The sequence below is a fragment of the Neolamprologus multifasciatus genome, chromosome 9, assembly GCF_963576455.1.
Source record: "Neolamprologus multifasciatus chromosome 9, fNeoMul1.2, whole genome shotgun sequence".
NCBI classification, from domain to species: domain Eukaryota; kingdom Metazoa; phylum Chordata; class Actinopteri; order Cichliformes; family Cichlidae; genus Neolamprologus; species Neolamprologus multifasciatus.
Window position 1 is genome coordinate 20301023 of NC_140447.1, and position 27759 is coordinate 20328781.

The window sequence follows — 27759 nt, forward strand, 5'->3', positions numbered from 1 at the left end:
TCATCAGTCATACTCAAAACAAGCCAGTCCAAAGTGGGCAGACAATAGGGAATCAGAACCCCCACAATGACCGGGATTATGGGTTTGTACAGCATAAAGAAATAAGCATGTGTGTTCCAGATTTGAGTCAAAACCTTGTTTTCGTCTAAAAACTGCAGCAGGCTGAGATGACTTCCTTGCACCGCACAGAAGCAGCACTGAGAAATAGCTCAAAGAGTCATTATTTCCAAATCCGACTTTCAAACAAATCTCGTCCTTTGTTTAAAAACGCTTCAACAATATGAGCCAATGGAGTGATATTAGTGGACGCTCTTTCACTCTAAAGACAAATAATATTTCAGGCTTAGATTCGTTTAGATGTGCATATTTTTTAGTGCACAAAGGCCCCTATTATAATTCAGTCTGAAATGGTGTCATTTCCTCCAGACATCCCTGTTTTGCTATGAGGTTAGAGGCCAAGCCCAGGCGGTAGCGGCCTGTCTGTGAATCCATTGTGTGCTGCTTATTTAGCGCTCAACATTAATCTGCGCTTCCCCTCACAAGTGAGAAACAATCGCAGCGTGAGAGTGGCCTGTCTAATTACATCTTTCACTCCCAACTTTCACTGTTTGGATTGGGCCCTTTTGTGACTGGGGAGATGTTAGACGGGAGCAGAAGGTGCTGCTCAGGTATGGTGTAAAAATACTAAACAGAAGCAGCATTATCACAAAGCAAGAATTTTATTTTAAATCAAATCAGCTAGAAGCATGTGATGGTGCACGGTGCACTTTGCAAATCTCTGCAAATAGGAGCTGGGCATAGCCGTGGAAACGCGCACTGTGTGAACTCCAAGAAAATATTTTGCTGTGCTGCTTCACCGCTATTGCTTTGCAAAAAATAAATTCATAAAGCCTGTATTTAACAAGTGAGAAAAAATAATCAAGAAAATTATGTCTCCGGGGGGGGGGGGGGGGGGGGGGGGGGGGGGGGGGGGGGGGGGAGACGGGCATAGACAAAACCACCTTAAATTACAGATTTTTGCGTTGCACAAATAGAAATGAAAACAGCTTTGTACTCTACTTCTCAGCCAACCTTCACAGTTTCCCCAAACCCAAAGCATGTGCACAAATCAAATCAAATAAATACATCACATCAGAGCAAACTGCCGGCTTGTGGTGCCCAAATAATTAGCTAACACGAGGAAACAGGTTATGTGTCCTGAATTAATTTGAAGAATCTAAGAGGCGCCAGCCTGAAAACCTAGTGTCTAAGACAAAGCGTTTTTCTAATAATAAAAATAAGCCAGCCGAAAAACTCCTCACTCAGTCTCAGTCTTGCTGCTCCTCGGGTCATCCCCGATCCACTCTGGCTCTCTTTCTTTTTTTTTTAAATGCACTTCTCCGGTTCAAACGGCAGAGAAGAGCCGTCCTCGCGAGCCGGTGGCGTCCTGGGAAGTGAAGCGCAAACTTGGTGCTGGTCAGCAAAGTTACTCAAAGTTTTGTCTTTGGCGCGACTCTGTATCCCGAGCACCGCGCACAAAACAGTTTGTTTGCATCACTGATTTCTTTTAAAGGGATATGGACCCAGTTCTTGGTCGACCGCAGCGTCACGACAGGCGAACATGAGAACATCAAAAATACTCAGCGCACTTCCCCGTGCGTTTGAAAGCAGACAGGGAAGACTCTTTTGGCTGTCACGTTTTAGTTTTGATGCAATTTGTTGCCAGTTATGAGGCGACTGAAAGCAACATGACACATCCGACCACCCTGCACATCAGTGATGAGTAAACAGAAAATCTGCTGTTTATTTGAGGGATAAAGGACATAAATGCTCGGAGATTAAGTTGCATTTTTTAAAGTAAACACACATACATTACTTTTAGGTGAAAATATGAGCACGTAGACACCCAGAAAAAAGGCTATCCGCATTTAACCTTGGCCAGGACGGAGTGTTCTCAAGCCTTAGTTGACCTTACGAGTGCTCTAACTACATTTAATAAAGCTAAATTGTAATGTATAAACTCAACAAGTAGTTATTTTATTGTTGTAGTGTTTTCAGATGGCATTTTAAAACACGCCTCAAAGATCTTCATATCACGCATCCCCACGCATGTCTGCATTGGACCAGTTAACCATTTTGTTAAAATTCCGTCTCATTTGCCTTCATATGAGTAAATCATTACTTCTTATTATGTTAAAATGAAACTGTATTTAATTGCGGACGTGCGTAAAAGTGTCGAAATTAAACTTTATAGTTATAAAAATGTTAATGGGTAAAAAATATATATATACGTGTATAAATGGGCTATATAGTAAAAATTGCTACTTGTGTTATTGGGAATCCCTGCTTGCCCTGCAAGCAAGGAACCCCGGGGGTCCCCGCAGCTCAATTTGACAACCGATGCTCCAGTGTCCTATTGTTTTAATATACACGACAAAAACCGACATGCATGGCGTTTTTAAATTGAAAACCCCAAAGCGCCCCAAAATAGAATAAAATAAGTCACAGATTCATAAACACTGATGAAATATTGTGAGTATGTGGGTGCATGCCTTGGATTTAAATTAGGTCTCTTCTCCTTTAGTCCAGCACTCTTTCTCTTTTACTAAGGAGAGGATGGGCGTTTGTAGACTGCTCTGGAGCCTGCGTCACGTGGCCTGGTTTCTGCCGTCCCATTGGTCCAAGGCACGTGTCTGGGAGGACGGTGGGAAAACGTCACTCGGGGGGCTCGTATTGAAAATAAGAACAAAACTCCAGAGTGAGAGTATTAGAGCATCAGTTTAGGAGCCTCTTTATTTACCCTTAGTTTAGTTTAGGTGTAGGCATTACCGAGCACGCTGATATTGGATGACACTAAATTGGATGGTGCGCAAATGGCAAATGTTTTAGCTGTGCGAGATCAGTTGTAACCCGAGATTGGGGGGATATATGTCAAAAAGTATGCTTTTCTCAGAGGACACAGTCGCAAGGCTTTGCATGGTGTCCGAGGCACTCACTAGTATTTGAGTTTTCTTTTTTATTTATTTTACTCGTGCAGTTTTTGCAGTCTAATTCCCCTAAAGTTGTTCGCGAATTTTATTGCAACGGGGAGAGCGATAAAGGGGTTAAAGAGAGTAAAGCGGGGGAAAGTGAATCAGTATGGAAGAAAATGATCACGGCAACAGAGATGTGGTGGAGCGGCAGGAGTCGGCGGACGAATCAAACAGAGCCATCCTTCCCCTCTTACAGGCGCCGGGGAACTTGCAGATCCCTCACCGGGTCACCAATTTTTTCATCGACAACATCCTGCGGCCGGATTTCGGACGGAAAAAGGACGGTGGCGCAAACCACGAAGAGAGTAGCCTTGCGTCGCGGGAGAGCCACAACAGCCCAACCGCCCCTCAGACCGAACCGGTGGGGAGCACTGTGCCAGCAGAAGGGACCTCCACTCCACACACGGTTACCGGGACCAAGAAGCCTGCTATAGCCGCCGAGGAGCCCCTGAAACCCCGCGGGGAGAATGGAGACCAGTGCCTAAGCTCAGACTCAGACAGTTCCCAAGCCAGCTCAAACCCATCCATGTCTCAGCCCATGCTGTGGCCAGCCTGGGTCTACTGCACCAGATACTCGGATAGGCCTTCTTCAGGTTGGTGTGCGTTTTTTTTTTTAATTTTCTATACCGAGTTCTCGGTAACCTGAAATACCCCGTAACACTGACCCCGAATGCCTTGACCGACTTCTCGAGAGTAGAGAAGCGAACCGTGCTGTGCAGAGCAGGCTGAGAATTTGCACACACACAAAAGAAAACCATCAAAAATTATTTAACGCAGGAATAATATCCACAGGAAGACAATAACAGGGTGTGAATTTACAGAGCGGAAAAACACAACATGAAAAGCTTTTGGCGAGGGGAAATTTTAATGCAAATGACAGAGAGGAGATTATGTCTTTTTTTCCTTAAAAAATATATAAATATTTTAAATACTAAAAATACGGAAATTGAATATATATGGGGGGCAATATTGCACAGAAATTTAAATTTTTGTCTGAAAATCTCACATTCAAGCAGTCATCAGTTTCACGTTGTTATGAATATTATAATATCGGAGTCCTACTTCCATTAAAAATAAGCAGCTGCGTGTCTTCCAAAGAATTTACTCCAAATGAATATTTAGTGCACTTTGCGTGGACGTGTTGCTCTTTAAACGCGTTGCAGAAGTTGTTTGAGGTGAATTAAATATGAATATGCTTTCAAATGATGGCTGCAGTAGGACTTGTAGGCTACACGCTGGCCGGTAGAGAGCTTGGTGGTATTTCTTTCTAATCTTCAGTTACAAGAATGCGTGGAAAGTCGCTTCTCATCTAGCAAGCTAGGTTAATAGCTCGTGTATTTTTCTGTGTCTGTCAAAAAAAGTGGAGTACAACTTGTTCTCATGCATTATGTAACGCCATATAGAGTGGCGTAGGCGACTACTACCGAGTTGTAGAGCTGCAGGTTTTTATTTGGGGGGGGGGGGGGGGGGGGGAGTTATGGGCACACACATCATGCACGTTGATTCATGAGGGTTCGACTCGTATTAAGTAGTTTCATTAATGTTTTCCGCGCTGTTTGGAGGAGGCGACCGAACACAGACTGCCAACGGCTCCACAAAACAGGCCTCCATCCAGACGGAAAATTAATGTGTATCTAATGTGTGCTGCTCACATTCTGTTCACGTTTGTCCACTGAGGAGCTTTTCAAGTGGCCCACAAAAACTAAAATGCAAAGTAGCTTCACTGAAATTGATCCTGGTTTTTTTTTTCAGCCAACCTGCTAAACAGTGGCTGAGTTGTGTCAGCGATGCTTTATGCTAATAATTTCACATTGCTCCAGAGTTTGCGTGTGTGTGTGAGAGAGAGAGTGTGTGCGTGTGTGTGTGTGTATCCATACGTAGTATGTGTAAGCGGGGAAGAGGGATAAAAACAGAGGGGGGAAGGGAAGGTTTTGTTTCTGCTTCGTCAACATTTAACAAGCATCCCTGTTCAGTTTTTACAAGTTTCTAAACATGTTTTGTGAGTTAATTCACACTTATTCTGCGATTTTTTTTAAAAGGCACGGTGACCAGAGCAGTAAGACACAGAGCCATTTGTTTTCATACTTATTATATGGGGGGTTAAATAAGCTTTATAAAATCTAGATTATTATAAAATACGCTTTACGCACGGGTTTGTAGGCACTACTGTGAATACAAATTAGCACAACAGTGTAATGATCATATGTTGATTGAGGATTTTAATACATAAATAAGAAAAAATGAATCAAAATTGTTTCTGAACTTTATAAAACAGCTCTGATAATGGGCAGTGTATCTTTTATTATGATTTTATTCTCTTTTATTCTTCTCGTGTTCGGATGCTGACAAACCCATACATGTGTATCTGTGAACCCCACCTCCCAACTCCCCGCACTACAGGGCCAAGATCTCGGAAACCAAAGAAGAAAACGACCAGCAAAGAGGACAAGCGACCACGGACGGCCTTCACAGCAGAACAGCTGCAAAGACTCAAATCGGAGTTTCAGACAAATCGGTATCTGACGGAGCAGAGGCGGCAGAACCTGGCGCAGGAACTGGGCCTGAACGAATCCCAGATCAAGATCTGGTTTCAGAACAAGAGGGCCAAAATCAAGAAGGCTAGCGGCGCTAAAAACTCTCTGGCCTTGCACCTGATGGCACAGGGACTGTACAATCACTCCACCGTCACGTCGAAAGACGAAAAATCAGACAGCGATTGATTTCCAGAGAAGTAAAAGCAGCCTCCTGACGAAAAAGAACCTATAGTAATCCTATTATAGATTTTTATAGAGATATCACAGAAAAAAACTCTACTTACAGGAATATTTAATGATGCCACAGCAGATAAAAATACTACAAAGTACTATTACTATTACTCCACGCTAACTCAGTAGCCTACAGATGTACATCGCGTCCAGGGCACCGTTAAAAATACAATACTACACAAAAAAAAGTAAGAATAAGATTGCTACTACTTCGAGTCCCTACAGGAATTTTAATGCTACCATAGGTCTCTGTATGTTCCTATGGGAATATTATAGTGCTTTTTCGTTATATGGGAGGTTTAGACAAGCCTACAATGCAATAATTTCACCGAATAAAGGGCCAGTGTATAGAGTATACCAGCATAAATTGTTTGAAAAAAAGAGAGATATTTCTGCAATATCACGTCTATAAAAGATGTTGTATAAAGGTATGTTTTCATTGTTTGTTGTCCCCCAACCCAGCCCAGCCCAAGCTCAACCCCAACAACCCCCCCTGAGGTGCAAACGCTTACTCCCTTCATTTTTATATACCGTATAGGATTACTGCTACCCATGATTGTCATCGTTTCACATTTTACTAACTGGCACCTGACGTTTGGATTTGTCAGTGAAGTGAGCAAACTTTAAGTCCAAAGAGTATTTTTCTGCTGCATCCAGGCTACTGTGAATTTAAATAAATGCTAACGCGGTTTTTATCTTCCATGCTTGTTGGGTTTTTTGGGGGAGGGAGGGTTGATTGTGTTTGATGTAAAATAGGCAGAAGAAGGTGTTGCGTGTCAGCTGCAAAACTAATCGGGCAGACTCTGAATTTTGATACTTTTTTTTTTTTTAAATTCACAGTTTCTTACAAGTGACCGGGAGAGGTAGGGATTTTTTTTCTCTCTAACACACCACTTAACTAAAATGCTAATTTAGGCCTTGCTTATGTTTGTGGTCATCTCATAGCCTTTAAACAAATATTATGTGCGTATTCCATTCGTTATACCAATGCATCAGTGCAGCTATTATAGTTTTAAATAGCAATACGAATCATTTTTTGTAGCTAAGCGAAGGCTATAATGCTGCCTATTACGTCACAGAAACAACTCTGTAGCATAAAGACAATGATGATGCCCATTTTTGCGCACTCTCACGAGTATCTTCTAGAAATGCAGGTTATTGGATGTTCTTGTTAAATCTTTCTCTATATACATTTTTATTACATATCCATATATCATAAAAAGAAGGCAAATCCGTCAGTGACTGTATTACAAATGTTGGAAATCTCTTATCGTTGTTGAAAGGACTTCATATGTGTATTTATATAGATTATATTGACAAAAAAAATCTATCCAATGACCAGTGTTGCTTTAGAGTAGATATCTGAGGTGTTTACACTGCTTGTTTATCTTGCAATAACTTCTTTTTGTTTTATTTTTCTTTTTCTTTTGTTTTTTGGGTTTTTTTTGTGAATGAAAAATTGTTTATGGGGCCTTTTGCATGAAAGCTGCAATTTGTTGTACTTGGGCAAATAACTGTGTTTATAAAACTTTGGTCTTTATCAACGAAAGTATGATCGAGCTAAGTTTCAGACTGTATCCATACCAAATTGTGGATTATTTGCCTTTCAAAGTCTTTTTGTTGTGTATCTGCAAAAAGTGTGTGTGAATTAAAATCCACCAAACAGAAAACACACTTTGCCTTAAAGTTCAAGTGTGAACTTTTTATGAAACAGAACTGTGCCGAATCAGAGAAGCAGTATTACTTCAAATGCAGACTACTCAAGTTTAATGCCTTTATGAAAAACTGCTGGTACGACATTATGAATTTACTCATCAGCGTATATCTATCTATATATGAACATGTTTAAATAAAATTACAACACAGAGTTGTAGAATACAATGCTATTTTTTATTTTATGTTGGAAGTATTCTTTGGTATAAATGTACATAATTTGTATCATGTATTAATTGTGTAATTAACTGCCACCTGAAAACTGCAGAAGAAGAGTAAATAAACCTTGAAGATTATACACAAACATGTTTCTGAACTCTGTATGATGCTCTAAAACCCATAAGCATTAGCCGAGGCCTTGATAGAACAGCAAACGGGACCTTCAGTCTCTCCTGATAGTGTGCACACATCATAACTTGAAGAAAAAACAAATAATTTACAAACTAAAACACAGCATTTGTTCTTTTTAAAGAAAATTACAGACATTATTCATTTGCACAGCACAGCAGTCCTTTCCATGCAAACACACACTTGTTTATGTTCAGAATCGTCGCTGAAAATCAGAATCATGGGTTTTGAGATTAAAACATTTGCAAAAGCTTCAAACATTATGCAAGGGAAAGCCTTGAACAATTCCCAGGCATGTTTCCTCAACAATGCCTTATCTGCATTTCCATACTTGCACCACTAGTCTTTGAACGCCATGTCTAACGGCCAGTGACTAGCATTAGAGCAAATAGGGCTGCACCCAGCACTGTCTTTGAGACGGTCAGTGTTCCTCGTTGCTTCTGAAAAGAGCCTGTGCTTCTATCACAAGGAAGAAATTGGAGTCGAAGGGAGAGAGCGAGAGAGGGTAGGGGAGGGAGGGGTGAGTGCAAGAGGGGGAGAGAGAGAGTGAGAGAGAGAGCAATGAAGGTCAAAGCCTGTCATGGCTGCAGGTGGCTGGTTTCCCCCTCCCGCTCCTCAGTAACCCATTCTCCACACACAGCTTTTTCACTCGCCAACTCATACTCTGTCTCATACACACACACACACATACACACACACACACACAATGCACACATATCTCAGTATCACTTGGTTTATTTTATTCTTGCATGGCACACATACACACACACATCCAAATACTCCATTCAATTCTGTTCCTCCTCACATGCGCACGCAGCCCTGTTGTTTTGATCCTTCATTCAGCGCATCAATAGGAAGCTTCATCAAAATATTCACAGGCAAAGAAGCTCCCCTGAAGTTCAGATAGGGACACCAGTGCATGAACAAAAGCTAAAGCTGTTAGGCTGCATGGGCATTTCTTTCCTGGAACAAAAGGTTTTATCTGAGAATAATTTGTCTCGTATTGGGAAGTAGAGATTCAGGTGGTCAAATGACCACCAGCGGTCCTTTTTTGAGGCTCCTCGCGGTTCAGAAAAGTCTTGCATTGCTGCCAAAATACCATATATGACCGTGTAAAGCTGGAGAGGTAACACAGAGATAAAAATCTCTGCAGAAACTCTTAAAAATGCCTGGGATAAAAGCAATTTTATTCAGTACTGCAGACAATTTTAGAGAGTTCTCATGTTGTAAAAAATGGAAGTGGGTGCAGGATACATCAGGAAAGTATCAATGTCTACCTCTACACACAAAAGGGCCCCATCCTGCTATGACCTCTCCCACCATCCTCCCCCTCCCCTACTGTGTCATTTACCCACAGTTTCTAAATGCTTCCTACGGCCAGAGTGGAATCTGCTCAGAGGTGCCTGGGCTTTGTGGCGGAAACATAATTAAAGTGGTGAAAGATGTAAAAGGTGAAGAATGGGGATGACATCAGGCCAATTTCACACTTGGCACTCGAATGGCTAGGTCCAAGCCAGGACTCTTGCCTCGCAACACAGATCAAAGCCCACTGTCACCGCACCAGTGCAGGAAAAAAAAGAGGCAAAAGGACACCTAACTATGCTAATCCCCAGGACGAATATATTTTAATCTTGTTAGAATACAAGTTAATGCTGTGGCTCAGTGGCTGAACTTTTTTGGCAAGAATGAGAGGTGGACAGAACTACTTTTACCTTTTCTACATGAGGTGCCTCTGTCTGGCACCGGATAAACAGTCAGAGTCTGAACAAACTTTCTTTTGGACAAACTCACCGTATTATCGAGCCACATACTGTACAGGGCAGCAGATAGCAGTGAAAAGGCAGTGAAAAGGCAAGCAACAGTTTTCATTAAGAACAACGATGGAAAAAAGAAAAACTGTGTCAGTGACCCCGGCTGAATCCCCACTAGGGCACCTAACATGCAAAGGAAATGAGTATTTTGTGGACTGGTTTGTCCCCTCTCACACTGAGCCCTTCTTTCTCAAAAGCACCTTGGTAACCCTTGATCTCTCATGTATGGAAGTCAGGGTGCTGGGGCCTGCAGAAGTTGACTAGGCAGACAATAGCAAGCGGATGCTTTCTGGAGAAGTCACACCCAGGCAACTCTCATTTCACACACCGTGTTTGAGTGACCCTTGAAAAAAAAGAAGATGCAAGACTTTTAAGCAAAGATTCTTTTTGTTCACTTGAAGAAATTCAGGAAAAAGAAAAATCATCAATGCACCTTTTCCCATGTAGCTACCATATTTGTTTCCTAAAGTAATGTTTTCTGCTCAGCGAGACCAAATTTTATGCTGCGTTCAAATTTCACAAAGTTGTTTTTAACGCAGCATGAGTTGCACAGCTTGTTCTCTATACTGGTGGATTCATGGATGTGTCATATATTTTTAACAAAAAGATGGTAAAAGAAATATAGGAACAAAATAAGAGAAGCAATTACAGAATAGGAAATGTTTATTAATAAAAAGTTATTTAATATTACGGTCATAGTTATCTTACATTTAATTTAACATATTTACATCATTTCTTGCAGTTGCACCTGAAGTTGAATCATGTCTTTTGCAGAATGCGTCTGGTGTAACACTGACTACGGCTTTGGATAAACTCTTGTCTTTGATTGCTGCTACAAAATATTACAATAGCACTTTAGAACTCAAAAAAAAACCACCAACTTTTAAAATAATTTCCTAATATGTCTTATGGGTCATCTTTTTTGGCAAGTGGAAGCAAATATGTTGCATGGAACAAAACACAATGTTTTCTTTTGGAACATCTGCAGATATCAATTTCTGAATGTGCATTTACACTTAAAAGCAGCAACTACAAAAATTATTCTCACTAATCATCATTATATTCTTTAAATTTTGCATTGATCATTTATTGTTCAGACATTAGATACACAAAATCCCCAAACATTATCATCAGATTAACAGTTTTATCTGATTAACAGTCTAAAATCCATATATTTTTAAATTTGTCAGTACATGAATATAACAAAAAAAAGGCCAGAAATAAAACAGATATTTTATCGCAATTCAATAAATTCAAAAATTTCTTCTCAATTGGACACCTTCTCAAACTGATCAGGTATTTGCTCTAATAAGAAATCCTGAGATGTGGATAACATTTTCCAGACCCCTCATTTTGAGTGCATCGTGTACAAACGTTAAACCATCTTTAAGTATTGCAACACCTAGTGCTGCAGCTGATTAACAGTGGAACATTTTTCTACCATTTGACCACATATCCTGTACAACAGCTATATTAATAAAGATTTTCTCAATCATCAGCTTCAGTTATTTTAAGTGAAAAAAAATCAAAAAGCTAATTTGAGTGAATATACCACTTTGCAACTTCAAACCTGAGTAAAATTTACCCTCAGTAATGAACAGATTTATGTTTCCTTGCATGAGCGTGTTATTTAAACCATATGTAATGCACTGGAGTAAACAGTGTATACAAAATTTGTGCTGAGTTTGTCTAAAACAGGTCTGTAACAACATCACAAAGCCAAGATTAAAACATCAGCACTCTGGTGGAACAGAAATGCACACAAAGGTATCAAAGGTATCAATTTGTAATGTGCGCTTCATTATAATTTCAAAATGAGTCTAGCAACAACAAAAAAACTGATCCACTTAACAGAAAAACTCAGGTTGGTTCTGTTTCTCCTACATTCTTCTTCTACATACTAAATAAAGATGTACAATGTACAGTCATGCCAGTTTTGGCCTTTTTTTTTTCTTTTTCTTTTTTTTTTTACAGAGTTTGTGTTGCTCGCTGACACACAGCCAGACAGGGTCAAGGATACATCTGACTCACCTCAGGCCCCCTTGCTTTCCCCAGGGACTGGCCTGTCACTCACTTTGTGGTTACGGATCATAGCTGACAGAGGCACAAAGTGAGAGCTCGATGCTGCATCAACAGTAGCAACATCATCACCAAAACCCATCCTTAGCATGACATCTTCCTCCTAGTACACCAGCTAGCTCCCTGCACTGTGGAAAGGAAATAAACACATTCACACCAAGAGGATCATAATAAACTGTCATTCAGCAAAAGTAGGAAGAGCTAAAAATAAAAATTTGGACATTTACCTTTAAATTTTCCACACTGCAGTTTGGATGTAGAGTGCCTTGCAATAGAGCTGTTAAGAAGAAGCTGCCAGTCCTGCAAAGGTTTAAAATGATTGGGTATAATGCTTAATTTCAACCAGTTTACTGAGATTGGTTATATCCATCTATGCTCTGTGAGCCATTTTAAAAGGGTCTCAAGCTCATTGAAACAGCACTGGGTTGGTGTAGCGTACAGCCTTTAATTGGTATTAGTTAGATGACATAATAAGCACATTCACAGAGCTGTTTAAGAGCAAAGGGTTTCAAAAATCACTGATCGCACTACTTTGTTCTGTCAACATTAAAAATGAATATGGTCGCTGAAATACTGTACTGTATCACTTCAGAATACAAATGATGCAGTGGCCAATGCGTGCAGTAAAAACAAATACATATTATGAGTAAAATATGAATATTTTAGGGTTTTTTTGTTTTTTAACATCTTTAGATAGTACACAGCAGAAAATCCTGTGATAATCACACAGAGCCCATAAGCAGTTGTATAAACCTGTAACCAAAAACATGAAGAATGGCAGCACGCCAAAGAGCATGTTCATGTTCAATTACAGTGTAGTAAGTGTAACGTCTAATAAAATATTGCATACGAAGGGTTCGCTAATCATATTAGCCCTATTACAAGTTTTGAAATCAGCTCATAAAGAAGAATATATGATTGTTTTGAGTAAAATTTCTCACAAACTGTTGCTCAAAACAGAGCGTTACAGTAAAATACAGATGGCGGATGAATCTGTGACAAAATTTGCTAACTATTCAGTGAATTCAGCAGCGTGTTCTCGTCTAGACATTTTCGGATTCACATTGTACTCAGACGACTGAAAACACCAAAAAAATAATGATCTCGCTTTGAGCTGGCATACGAGGCGAGCTACAGCTCAGTCGACTGTGCCTTAGCTCACAGTAGTGGGCGTTTCCCTCTTTCTCCCTCTCACTCATTTTGCTGCGTGCTGCCATTTTAACTGTTCCTGAGTGGCAGGCGAGAGGGCGGGGTTGGAAGTGGCGGCCATGATGGTGGAATCGCTACACCCACTCCTGAGAAACAGCCTCAACATCAAAGCCAGTTCACACATTAGGCTATGTTCTGGTTCAGGCCAAAATCAGCGACTGTAGGCATAGGATAAAGAGTGACATGTGGTAAATAATAAAAGAAACATTTCACTGTGTCTGTGGCGAAAGATTCCCATTAAGGAATAATGGTGCTAATTTTTTTTTTCTAAGCCTATTAAAATAGTTTGTTTTGTTTTTTTTTTTTTTTTTTAAAAGGAACAAAGAAAAAAAAATCTAGACATTTGTGCATATTGGCATAAAAATTCTAGACAAAATCTGATTTGTGATTTTTAAAATTCAAACTCTTCATTACTACTTTTCAGTGTTTGTCTTCTTTGGTTTCCAGATTACGTTTAAATCTTTTCCAAGGAATTATCTATGCATAAGCTCTGAGTAAGCAGAGATAAAGAGAAACACTGTGCTGGATATTAATTTGAGCAACTGAAAAATAAAATTAAAAATGTGAAAAAGGTTGAGCAACATACGAGCATAACAATGTGTAACCACACAGAAAATCTGTCTCTCGCTCAACAAGAAGGCATTAAAGCCGCTCGGACAGACAAGTGCTACTCAGCATTTGTTAAAAGTAAGCAAGTAACTAAACTGAATTTATATAAAACATTTAAAACCAAAGTGCTTTCCAATAAATTAAAATAAATAAAGGGCCTAAAGACTGGTGCTTCACACAAAAACAGCTTATGTTAGTAGTCAGTTTTTGTAAGTAAGAGTTTAATTAATATATTAATATTTCTATTGGTTTTACCTCCAATTTAATGACTGAATATCACATTTGTAAATGAAATTAAGATTACTTACTGTGTATGATGAAGAAAACATCCAAAAGTGCATCCAGTAAACAGCAAAATCACAATACAAGTCTTCCATTTTGTAACCCAACTGAAATTACCATACAATATAACTAGCAAATAATTAAATAAATAAAAAAATAAAACCAGTTTTGCCAACAAATTCATGCCTGTGGTTTCTGAAAGCAGATTGCGCATTATGTAGGTCACATCCATACCCCGCCTCATTTCCCCACCTCCAACCCTGAAATTAAAAAGAAAAAAAAATGTCTTTCTTGGATGACCAAAGTAGCTCCTAACCAACTACAGTTGAGGTCAAAGTTCACTGTGTCCCCCTTGGCAACACCAGGGCAACAAACAACAACTGTGTCTAGACAGGTCATGGTACACCCCCGCACCATGCCCAACCCAACCCTCTACCCCCTGGCTTCTTCCGGAAGGAGGTGTCAGCAGTAGCCAAGTACAGGGTAAACAGGGCAAGGGGGTGGAGGGGGGTGCCCTTTGGCCCTCATGAGGTCGGATCAGCACCTCCACCCTCCACTGATCAAAGATCAGCGTCCTTCATGCCAGGGCCTTGGTCAAAGGGGGCAGGGTCGAGAGATGAACTCTACATTTCTGTAAGCTAGAGGTGTCCAGACCCAATTGTCTTCTTTCACGGCCCAAAATGGACCCTTCCGGTGCTGCTGATTACATTAGGGAACGACAACCTCTTTTCAAAAGAAGCACCCAGACAAAAGAGGCGCTTCCGTGCCCCTCGCCATCTGGTCCCAAAATAACAGAAAAAGTCCTAGGGATAAAAAGCCCAGCCAGCACACAGCTTTAAATAAAAGGAAAGCTGTTTGAATAGATGGGATGGCTGGACAGATAAGCAAACATACAGTAAAGCCTCACATTTACGCAGAGATTGGAACCCAATCTACATCAGCAAATAAAGCAGTGTACATGGGCTCTGAGTAGAGGCCTGGAAATGGTATTCTGCCTGTGCACCAGCTAGAGAAAAGTGCCACACATATATCATCATCACTATTATTGGAACATATACAACGCCAAAGGCTCTTGATCAGGTTAAACTTATTCGTAATGGAAATTAGATTAAAACCATTAAAATATAAGACAGTTCTGAACTGGTAATACAATATAGTCAATAGAAATTAAGATAAATAATTCAGGGCAGAGTACGTCAGGCACCACTGCACGAAAAAAGCCAATGTATTGGGAATTCAAAAGGATTTTCAACACATTAGGTTGATTGCTAATTGATTTGCAACCACAGGCACCGTGTGCTGTCTGTCCTATCCCTAGTAGTTTGTTTTTAGTACTTAGTCCTCTTCATCAGATGAGTTTCTATTTTGCATGTCATGACTTTTGAATGCCCATGATTCAAACAAAGCAAAAAAAAACATTGATGCAGCTGATGTCAAAGATGATTTGGCCTATTTGCAGCTCAAGTTGCCTCGAAAGAGAAGAGAAATGCTACTGACTAGCAGTTAGCACATTGTTATAGTGTTATTTATTACAGAGTCCAAGTAAAGAGCACAGTAATATCTTATATGGATAGTCACCATTGAAAAAACATTGTTTATTACTGAGAAATCTTTGTAAATTTGGGAAAATCTGACATGAAATTAATTTCTCTAATTAAAGTCCTAAAAATGTTGACTCTAAAATAAAGCAACGGGAAGTTCTGAAACTCTTTTTTTTTTTCAAAGATTATGACCTATTACAATTAAATACACTTTTGTCCGAAGTGTAAACATACAGGCAATTTAGGTAAGAAATATGGGATCCTGCTGTCACCTATTCTATAAAATGGGACTTTTGGAGCTCTGTTTTGCTAATGCTAATTATGTGCTCTGCTATGCATGGCCCGTTTTCCCTCTCAGTTTAAGTCCACAAGGATATTTGGGGGAATAAACAACCTCATTAGTGGCAAAGGTGATGCTGCCCTTGATCTTGAATGCTTCTGTCAGGAGAAAGGACAATGTGCAGCATTGAGAAGTAAAGTTAGATTGAGCAGTCTCCCCACTTGGGACTAACAGCTATGTTAAGAAAACTGATTTATTTTTTAAAATAAAAATGCAACTGCAATGTGGAAAAAGCACAGCATGAAACCCAACTTCAAACATTAGTCATTACATTAGATAACTTGTTTAGGCCCAAAGCTGCTAAAAGGCTCTCCAATCAAATACTGCCCATCGATCCGCACTTTGATTATTTAGCATTGCTGCCTCTTTAAACTCCATCTTCACATAACAAGAGCTTAGCATTGTGTTTTAATTGAATGCTTTTATTTAAGGTTTAAGTCACCAAAAGTTTAAATATGAATAAAAGGGATGTAGGAAATATCAAATAATGCTAGTGCCGGGAGAAAATGATGATTTAATATCCAATGAACCTGAAGAAGTGTTTCTTTTCAGTTTTCTTTTAATTTTAGAGACATTCTGCAAATATATGGCTGGTCTTACATAGTGCAAGTTTTATACAAAGATTATTTTCCAACCTTTTCTATCTTTTCTTCACATGCTTCACTCTTCTTGTTTTCTTTTAGGAACTCAACCTAAATCCCACTCTAGTTTTATGTTTTAAACATCATACAAATAAGTAAAATGTGCGTGAACACAACCAAATAATTAAAAAAATATGGCTGCACACTAAGTGATCCACATCTAAGCTGTCGAAAATGGTCAGAGGCTATAAATACACCAGCTAATTCATAAAAATGAACTGAATGCAAATGGAATTCTGCTGGTAGGAATTCTGACAGCTAAATCCAGAGAGGAGTGGAAATTACCGTCGACTTCAATGTCTTAAAAGACCAACTCCACACATGACAACAAGCTCCTCTTATCCCCGCTGTGATGCAGCAACATCCTGCAAGATGATATTTTCATCTGTGTCATTTCTAGAAAAAGCTGTTCATATCGAAACAATATGAAGAGAATAAACGAAGGTGGTGAGGCGCTGTGATGTGTAAAGCTCCAGAGTAAAATAAGATATCAAAATAAGAGTTTGTTTTATTTTTAATAAACACTCCAAAGTTTTAAACTTCAGACATGTCACTCTGATACATACAGGTATAACTGCTCTAAAATGCTAAAGACAGACTGCATTGATGTGCATTTAGACCAGAATTTGACATGTATAAATATGGCTCAGTCACTCAATTGCCAATGCTGTAAAAGTGTAATGATGTCGCTTTCTTCAAGCTGAAAGTCAAACCTCTATAACACAGGCAAACCCAAATGCACATGCACAAATTCGTGGTTGATTTTCTTTGCTTTTTGTTTTCTCAAGAAGTACTTTTTGGCTTTGCAATTATTAATAAAGGCAGTTATAGACAAGAATATCAAATTACAGGACAGCTACAGTCAAAATGTGGAATCTGTCAGGTTTTTTTAAGGTTTGCATGCTCCAGGATGACAATTACTGCTATACCGTAAATACCTCTCAATCAAGGAAACTTTAAAATTTACATTAAATGTGCACCAATCGCATGCACGATATAGCTGTTAGCCAATTACCATCCACACAGCATGACAATTACAGATAATTATTATTTGCATGTCCTGAACCAGTGCAACACTGTCATAAATGTTAGAGCTGGTTACTGCACTGTTCATTTTACTGTACATGAACTACCTCCCCATTATTTTTCCAACTAGGAGAAAAAAATAAGTAGAAAGAAAACAGCTACAACCAGAACTAAGCAAACTCTTCATACTGCACAGCAAATAGTCACACACTTGCTGAAAATTTCTACCATCTTAGAAAAAAATATGTCAGACAAAATGCAAGAAAACAAAGCTTCTTTAGACTACAAACATGAGAAAAACTCTCTACAGTGCACTGACTCTCTAATCTTTCTATCTCACTAAGGAGAGTACACTTCCTGTTGCTGTCGTTGACTGACCTTTCAATCCACCAAATCATCTACAAACTTGTTTACCTATAACAGCAACACAGTAAAGCCCAACCCACCACTGAGTCACTGCATGGGTGTCTGCTGGGGGTTGCACATAACTGGCAGACACTAGCTCAGTGGGATAAGAGAAGCGAGTGTAACATATAGAGGGGCAGGTGGTGCCAGTCATGTGGAGTACATGTGCGTCGTCCCAGTCTGTACCGTCTTAGCTCCATAATGAGTTTTTTCCTTTAGCAATCCCTAAAATTATGTCATCAGGCCTTACAGAGTACTCATTATTGACTGCAACAAACAAGCTGAAATAGCACTCAATCCTATGGAGACATGAGAAATGCATTCCAGGGAGGGACTTGAGTCGCTGTGTGAAACCAACAAGAACCAACATGACACCTGGCATTTTACAGCTAAAGTGGGTTGATGCACACTGCTGAGCACAGTAGCGAAATGGCGAGACATGCTTCTTAATTGTGCAGATTTGAGTGTAGTGTTCAAAATAAATAAATATTTAACATATGGTTGTCCAAAAAACCTGAAGCCTTCTTTTGGTTTTGCAGACAGATGAGGTTTACCAAGTTTAAAGAAGGAACTAAATCTTAATATTAGGAAAGAAATAGAACATTTAAAAACAGATTTTTGTTTTTTGGTGGATCTTTTTTTTTTTTAAGGATGAAATGTCTCTACAATTTTTTTAAAGTGCATTTAAGTAAAGTTCATGCAATGCACAGTGGGAGAAAAAGGTTCCTACAATAAGTTTTTCACATTAGAAACCATAGGTTAAAAGCATAATGCAGTTTTTAGGGGAACAATTGTGATGTTGGTGCTGTGGGAAAATGTTCACCAATACATCTACGTGTAAATCTAATATAAAGGTGACTAATTCAAAGCGCACAGCAGTCAGAACATAACTTTTTAAATCAGTGTTTTTATGACAGCACAAGGTTTCAATGCATTTGAAAGAAAATTCTCATACACATTAAAAATTAACATAAGCAAAACTTTTGCAGAAAACTCAAATACTGCTGAGCCCAAAGAAAACTTTACTCTACTAACTTTATTTGCTTTACTCGGTAGTTTTACAAACAAATACAAATAAAATACCCCTTTAATGTCACTTGTAAAACATCGTGTAACACAACAGATTTATGTGCCGCTAGTTTGTAGATGCAAGGAAATTAAAAGGACACACCTTTGGAAAATATGTAATGTAATGAGCAATTACTCAAATGTACATCAAGTGTTTAGTAAAGGCGTTTTTCTAATTTACAAATGTGTGTGATGACTTCTGATTGCTATTGTGAATAGTCAAACTAAAATAAGTAACGTAAATGATTAGTGCGTAGCGAGAGTTCTAATATTTAAAGTTGAGTATTTTTAGAGTTGGAAATTGACAGCTGGAATTTAAAAAAACGAATCTTATATAATACTAGACTAACAAAATCAAAGTCAAAAGAAACCCTGAAGAACTGATGCCGCCTGCATTTCTGAAGTCTTGCAGCGTCTGTGCTTTCATAAAAGTGACATGTACCCTGACTTAAAGACTGTGCAAACATTTTAAAGAGGGTAATTAGTAAATAGTTAAAGGAAGCAATCACCTAGCAATGAAGATAAAAGGACTCAAAGGAAAACAAACTGGAAATGGGCTGGTACCATTCACATCACAGTCGGATTCCAGAGGTTATATGCTAAGTCCTGTTAAGAGTCTCAAAGGGCAAAACATTGAACACTGAGGACTTCTGCATGAGTGTTCATAAAACCCAGCCTGAGTTTAAGCACACAAACATGAAAAATATCAATTTCACATTTGGTTTAACGCTTTCACACTTTGTGTCACTGACACCCAGAGAGAAGGGCTGTGGAAGACAAAACACAGCTCCTGGATAAGGATCATGTTAATGCCTATCAATTAGGATCAAAAAGGGATTAACCGGCATGGTTGCAGCAGTGGGATGGGAGCCCATGCAAAGTCACTGAATACTAGGGGTCAAACCCCCGACTTCATTAGGCCTGACCTTTCCACGCCATTGTGTGACAGAGAGATCCTGCAGTCTGTGGGTGCAGTCTTACCCATCTTTTAAGGTTTGGGAGTCAGATATGAGACATGCAGAAAAGCTGTTGGAGATAAGTGAAATATGAAATATTCACTTTCAAAGTCCAGGGAGACTTATTAGGTTACTGCAACTTAGTGCAGGTGGGTATTTACTCATCAACCCCCACACTCTGCAAAGGAAATCAGTTTTTCACCTTAGAGAGAAGTGAGATTTACTAATTAGTCATGGTGCAGCCTTCCCTCAGTATGATGTACCGCAGGGTTGATGAGCTCTAACTCTGTCTTGCCATCTTAATTCACAAAAGGTCAAATGGCAGAATGAAAGCAGGTATTCCAGGTGTGTTAAAATAAGACCCAATTAGGGAAAAATGCAAGTGCACCCTCAAGTCTCAGAAATCCAGCTTTGAGGGAAACTTTTACCAAAGCCACCGCAGTGGTGAAATTTTAATGCTTTAGTATGTTAACGAAGCAGTTTTTGTAAGATATGAAACAAATGACAAAAATATAAAGCAGTAACATACACACCGATCTGCTCTACATACTATTTGCACCAAACTACTGGCTAGTCCACAAATGACGTTTCTGACTTTTCACTATAAAAGTATTTTGCAGATTTATTCTTACATCTTCATTTTTGTGAATATAAAGTTAATGCAACAAGTTACACTTCATCCCAAGTATGTCTTTTGTTAAAATAACCAAAATTTGTAGACGATGGCAATGTGTACTATATTACACAGAGGCAAGGAGGGCTCTTGAACTGCCATATTATCTTACCAAATGTTTATACTCACTCGTGGTGATAGTAGTTGATCAACCAAGCAGCTATCAATTTTAGAAGATGTCTTGATTAAAATATGCACAAAACAATATCTAATAACTCGTCACAATAAGAATGTGTTTTGTCTTCCTAATTACAAAAATCTGTCCTTTAATAATGATACAAGTCAAGCTTTATATAGTGACTACTGCACTGGTATACCATTTACTACACGTTCAAACCTTCATTAGAAAGCCGAATACTGTTACGAACAATAAAACCTCCAAAAAGCATTGTGCAATATGTTAAACACTACTGTAAAAGCATACATGTCTTTTGACACAAACAAACTGTATAACTAAGGTCATTTTCAAAGCCGTTGTCCACTGTAATATCCTATGTGTTGACATCTCAGAGAAAGAGTTACACAAGCAGAAGTTCACCTCAACCCAAAAGTTTCCTCCCAGAAGGTAAGTACTTGTTGAGGCTGTTGCTCACTATAAGCAAGCACACAGCCTTGCAGTGCAATCAAACAGTGATCACCAGGCATTATGACCTTGTTTGTATCGTTTATGAGGGTGTTGTAGATGAGCACACTCCATTTAAAAGTCAGTGGTGGTTTTGCAATCAAATGAAACCAGGAAGTACTGCTGAAGCTGTCAGTGCAACGCAGCTGAGTGGGAACAGACATGCTGCGTGTGCACATCTTAAGACTGGCTGGATCACAGCTAGTTGTAACAAATGCAAGCAAACACACTCCAGTCAATGAAAAGAGGTTATTTACTTACCTTCACAACTCTCAGAAATAACCGTGACATTTACATTAAAGTCAATGTGGAATTTCAGGCAGGCAGCCTTCTGCTAATGAAGAACTAATATTCATGTGATATGATGTTGTGGCTGCAGATTACATTTACAGCCTCAGTGAGTGTGTGCCGACTGTGATTCTTTAGTGATTTAAAATAAAAGAAATTTAAAAAAAAAAAAAAAAAAGGTCTGTTATCTCCAAGCCAAGATCCAACTGTTGACCTAAGATCAATTCAATACTTCAAAAATGTTATTTTGGCTCAAAACGACAGAAAAATTCACCAGATAAACAGCTTTTTATTGTTCTGTTATTAAGGTTTAATGGAAACACTTAAAGAAACATTTTGAAGAGTAACATTGGATCAAAACGGTGAAAACAATTTAGGCTTATTAACAAAAGCATCTGCAGTCAAATGAACCAATAATAAATATTAATAAGTGTTCGACGCAATCAGGATTTCAGCTGAAATAATTTAGTTTTAGTAATCATAATTTCAAGTGGAAACTATCTAAACCACCTGCATGCATAAGCTGAACTTAATATGGTTTAGTGTGGCTCATACATTTTTTAAAATTCATTTAATTATTTTTATAACAAAATCTAACAGGTCTGACATTAATCTATAGGTTTGGTAATTCTGACCTGCCTCCTGGCCTCATAACACCTAAATACGTGCATAAATCCAAAGTCCCTTTTCCTCTCTCTATTTTAATGGCAACAAAGCACAGACCCAGCTTAATGTTACTGACAGCCACTGTTGTGTTACATGGCATCAGAATACAGTGTGGCTTTACATAAGTGGAGGAAAACAAGTATTCAGTGGGTGGGTAAAGGTTAACTAAATAGTTTCGTAAGACAAACTAGCAGTTCTACATCCTTTTATACAGTACATTTAAAATAAACATTGCAATGGGTGGACTTTACTTTCCAGTGCAGTCATTAGCTCATACAACTTCATTAAAAAGATGCATCACTTATAAGAGCCTGACTGAAATCTAACACACACAAAAATACAGCACTATATCGCTCTAATATAATTTAGCGTCAATAAGCATAACTTTTCTATGCTATTCTATAATATACAAACAATATTTTATTACACTCATTACATTTTGGAGATTTATACACTCTGCTCAATAAAATAAAAACGAACTGTGTTTAAATAAATGATTAAAAATAACTTCAATAAATACGAACAATGCGTAATAATCGTACAAATCAGAAATAAATCTGCTATCAAACCGTTAATGCTGCTAAAATTTTATTACAAAAAAAATATAAAAGGTTTAAGATGCACAACACGCTGAAAAAAAACATTTTATTAATCGTGTAAATGTATTATTTTAATGCGCGTTTTTATTATCGCCGAATGCCTATAACTTTTCGACAATTTACAGAGCAAATAAAATTTAAAATCAAAAATCAAACAAACAGTTATTGCTTCAGAATCTTCTCTCGAATAATCATTTACATGGCGTGAGTTAGTGATCGTCATTTAAGTCTGATAGACTTCAATAAATAACAAATAACAAAATATGTGTATTGCACGTTATATTTTAAAGCATGTATTTCATGTTAAACTTTTAATAGTACGTTATTAGAATATATTACGCTGGCGCTTAATACTTTTGATTTAAATCTGAGGTGATGAGCATTTTCAGTAAATCATCTTAAACGTGGCATCAAAAACATTTGAAAGTCAATTTAAACATTAGAAAATGAAAAAAGAAAGCATTACAGCAATAAGAAAAAACACGCTTCACTGAACAAAAATTAAAACTTTAAAAGACAAACTAAAATACTACTATTACTACGCTAAAAGTACGTTTCACATATACCCATAAATCTCTTTGACTGGAAAGTTTTAGTTCATACAAGTTGTGCCGTTTTCTGTTAGGATTTATGCCGAGAGCTCAGATTTCCTTTTCTACGGGCTACATTACAGTTCTTCTCTTTTGTCAGTGCCTAAACCTAAGATGGACGTTGATGGCTTTGCGATATCAATGGCTAAGACCGGCTGAGGGTCACAGCTGTGCAGCTGTTAGAGGAGAAAAGGGAAATGGATCCATGCTTTGGCAGACTGCCAGGAGACATCTTAAATACAGAGAAAACCTTGATTTAAAAAGAAAAAAAATGCCACACCATTGTCAAAGGAAACTGCGTCATTACGTAGCAAAAGCCTGGTGAGTTAAACATCCCACCATTTACAGGAGACAATGGCAGGTGCTGCTGCTGTACAGAGCAATGCTTTGAAACAGGCTCAGATTTTAGTTTGTATGTGCACAGAAATAACCCACGAAAAGCCTGTTTTTCCCAGACATCATCATGATGCTAGACCTCGTGACTGCACTTGTGGGTGGAGACAATCATCCAATAGAAAAACAGGATGAAGATTCAGAGCGCCTCTTGCATCAGCATTTTCCAGTCAAAGCCTCAAGTATAACTTATAAGATCCATATCTATGATTATATTATGAAGAGATCAAAAATGTGTGTTGGTAAAAAAATAAAATAAAAAAAATAGTGAATGACAGCAGTGGATTTGATTAGCCAATTCTCACCATCATATCATGCAGAACTGGCATTGCAGGCAGGAGCTCAAGCTCTGGAAATGCTGGTGTGCAGCGGACTGATATTTCCCTCAGGCAATCGCATTCACTCACTGCAGCACCTTAAAGCATTCCTTGAATTGCTTTTCTCAACTTTAAACGTGCCCAAATGTGCTCTAATGAACAGGTCAACACAGATCTTACCATTTGGGCGGGTACACTTCAGGGTCAAACATATGAAGGCATGACAGACTTCAAGAAACCAGGGCTCTCCTGTGAAAATGAAAGAAAAAAAAAAGCATTACAGGACAACTGTGTGTCTTAGTCAACGCTCACGTTCTTTTGCACCACACAGAACACAGCAGAAAACTGAAATGCCAAGGATTAAATTAAACACTTTGTTTTTTTCTTGTTTATCACAGCTTTCTTCAAACTATTCCAACTAAGTCTGCGGCTAAAAAGTCACCACACATAAATGCCATATTGGCTAGACGGTAAGTGTGGCTGAAACAGTTTAAAAACAAATCGTAATTGTGCGGAAACACTTAAGCTGCAATCGTTATTCACTTTATGGTAGCTGACACAATTACAGATACATAATTTAGGAATGATTTTATTTGAAGTTAGCTTTAAGCGATGCATCGCTTTAATTTACTGTTTGATTGGAGGTAGTAGTGATTAAATAAATACTCGTTTAATTAATATTGTGGTCACAGTTACAAATAATAAGTAAGACATTTCACTAAAACTGCATTACAAAAAAAAAGAACAAAAAAAATCTGAAAATGAATCAGTAACGTATTATTCTGTGTAGCATACACCCCCCAAAATAGCTCGCTATTCTGTGCTATTGTGCTACTGTAGATAAATCACTTTTTTAAAAAAAAAAAGGTATCAAAAAGAAATATAAGACTGCTTTGTGCGCATTTCTTACCTTTCTAATTGCATTTCCAATCATTTTTTGTCAGACACTGGTTCAGGTTAGGGACAGGCCTGCAAAAATACTGCATGTTTTATATGTGGCTACATGATCAACAAGCTCACAAAAACACCTGAAAAGGATGAGACTAAAGAAGCCGTCAGACATCAGAAGAGTATGCACTAAGTAGGTGTTAATGAAGAGATCTGTCCAGGCTGGTCACTGATATGGCAAACAGATAAACATCACAGACTTAAGCAGTGGAAATAACTCGTAATGTCAGAGGAAAGCTTGAAGCACTTTTACAAGTCAAAGTTAATACTGCCTGCCTCCCTCTCTTTAAAGGGGATTCTGTAAAGCATTAAGACCGCTGCTACTATTTTTCAATAGCGTAATACCACTGTTATAAATCAATATCCACTTCAGGTGAAGCAATGCATCTCCCAAAGACATTGTAAACTTTTTTTTTTCTTCTGTTATCGTGCATCCCACTTTACAGGACTACCTGTGGTATGAACACACTGGCTGTTAATACAAGACTCATTCATGTCTAAAGCAACAAAAGCTTTAAAATAAAAAATTACAAATCATAAAAACTAAAGTATAATCTTACAGACTACATCATTATTCCAAGTAATGCTTTCTCCTATGTTAGGTTACTTTTTAGTGCCACTATTTGTCTAAGACTCGCTGGATTTTTTATGAACACAAAAATATAAACATTCACACTCTCAAATTTCATTTTCAACAACACTGGAGCACGACTGCATTTTGTACTGCGTATTCCTGTTGAGACCACAGCCTTCTGAAGGTGCAGGGCCAAATGCTCAGAAATGCTGAGTAGTTGCACAACAAATTTTGGAATACCCTGCAAGCCTTATGCAGTGATGAATAAGACAAAATGGCTACCAAGCGCCCCTATAAAAGACCGGCATGCAGCAGAAGAGAAAGAAGTGGGGAGGAAAGCTCTCAGATAGTCAAGAACTGCACAAAAACATTGCAACTTTCCATTTACTGGGTTGCACTGATCCAAGGATGCTAACTAGTAGCAATCAATAATCGACCAAAGAAATAACTGAGCTGACGATTACAATAAATGTAAGTTTGAAAAAAATCAGTGAAAAGAGCTGATATTCATTACCCTTTCTATGTTGGTGTCATTTATAATAAGACGTGTGACCATTTTTGCCACCGTTTTCCTCCTTTACGTTGATTCATATATATACGTCATGGGTTGCAACAATACTTTAGCAGCCATCTTGCCCTAAAAGAGCAGACACTGAAAGGAGGGAGGAATTCTCCCCAAGTCATATGACTGCACTGTCTGCAGACAACTGCAGTGAAGGAGGAAAAGTGTCTAGACTAGTCTGTGGCAGCAGCACATCAGGTACACAGCCACAGTGGCACACAGATTACTTTGATCGTGTTGTTAAAGCCTTACCAATATTTCTCTGTTTTCTGTAAAGTCTTGTGTTTTAGGATAAGAAACTGTTTGACAAAAACATCTTTCGGTGGTCAAACCAAATTCATCCAGGCTGGGCTACAAAAGATGTTTAAAAGCACACGTAGGGATTTCAGTTTGGTGCAATGCTGTAGCCAGATTTATTACATTTATTAAAATATGTGTGCATTTTGAATATAGTATAGATTTCTAGATGTATTTTTTTATCCACAGTAAGTGTTTTATTATACTTTGAAGCTACAAAAGGGAGAAGTTCAGGACAAATTCTGAAAACTTTTAGAATTCAAATATTAATATCATGTTTTGAAGACTATTTTCAGTTAATTTACAAAGCTAATAACATCCTGCATAACATCAGCCCACACTATAAGTCAGTTCAAAAATCTCTATCTTAGCCTAATGCGCACAGCAACAAACCTTTCTGTGCTCTTGTAGGCTGCCTTCTGGATGGTGCACTCCTCTTGAACTCCAGGGCTGAAGGGTGATTCCCTGCAGAGCACAAGCAAAGATAGGAAAAGAAGAAAAAGAATTCATACAGTGTTCATTTTCCACTACCCTGTAGTCACATATACGAATTTAGAATCCGTAAATGTGCGTCTACTTGCAAAAGAAATGCATTGTAATCAAAAATGTGGTCTTTTTTTTGTCAGTGTAGCTGAAAGGGTTAAACTGAGAATAGAAGAGTCCACCGAAGGCAGCATTTGCCTTCAGGTGTCTGCTGACTAACAGGTAGCTAAAGCGCGCATGGGGTTAATCAACAACCTCACGTCAGCAAAGGTGCATCACCTGCGCGTCTTCCTGAAGTAGTGAATGAGGTGAAGCCCCCACAACAAAAGAAGCTACTGCTAGTCGAATTAACACAAGTAAATAAAAATATCACAATGTGCGTTATTTTATTATTTTTTACAGTCTGCTACGTAAAACAAGCTGCCTTAGATTTTAAGGTCTGCAATTTAACTGTTTTCTATTTTTTATTTATTTTTTTTTAAGTCAAAAACACATAGCTAACATTCACAAATAAACAGGTTTAAAATGAATTTAAAAAATAAATAAAATAAAAAATAAAATAAAAACCAGCTGTGTAATGCTGCAGTACACCGGGCAACTCTCACTCTGACGCTTGCCGTACCTACCTGTGCATAAAGAGCTGTCTCCTGATAGACTGCAGAAGAAAAAACTTTCACAACGTTTATCTAGAAAAAAAATCTACATTTTTGCCAGAGCGTGGCGACTGGTGGGCGAAGGCGCTCGAGGAGGAGAGCAAAGATCCCATTTTCCAACACGCGGCTTCCTTGTAAATGAACACAGATATCTAAAAGTCCATTTTCAATTTTATCTATTTCAGACAGACTCCAGACAGTCTCCAAACGGTTACGTGCCTGGTCCTGCATGCGCGTGCACGCCGAATGGCGCGGGAAGCGGCAATAACAGATCGAGAGCGACAGCGCGA

At 38.5% G+C, this 27759-nt stretch overlaps 1 protein-coding gene and 1 long non-coding RNA gene across 2 annotated transcripts; one reads left to right on the forward strand and one right to left on the reverse strand.

Annotated features, from left to right (window-relative positions):
* The first annotated feature begins 1500 nt into the window (after positions 1 to 1500).
* Positions 1501 to 10076, forward strand: en2a (engrailed homeobox 2a). Its single transcript, XM_085172600.1, has 2 exons — positions 1501 to 3604; positions 5412 to 10076. The coding sequence occupies exons 1-2, from the start codon at positions 3118 to 3120 to the stop codon at positions 5729 to 5731; spliced, it is 807 nt and encodes a 268-aa protein (XP_085028726.1). The 5' UTR covers positions 1501 to 3117; the 3' UTR covers positions 5732 to 10076.
* On the reverse strand, positions 4470 to 27736 carry LOC146511493 (uncharacterized). Its single transcript, XR_014876060.1, has 5 exons — positions 27443 to 27736; positions 26727 to 26798; positions 24863 to 24921; positions 11955 to 24201; positions 4470 to 11855 (listed from the first exon to the last, which is right to left on the reverse strand). It is a non-coding gene; the product is annotated as an uncharacterized LOC146511493 (long non-coding RNA).
* Positions 27737 to 27759: the final 23 nt, after the last annotated feature.

Coding starts and splice junctions, on each gene's coding strand:
- en2a (XM_085172600.1), top strand. CDS start 3,118: ATGGAAGAAAATGATCACGGCAACAGAGATGTGGTGGAGCGGCAGGAG. Junction 3,605..5,411: donor CTCGGATAGGCCTTCTTCAG/GTTGGTGTGCGT, acceptor CCCGCACTACAG/GGCCAAGATCTCGGAAACCA.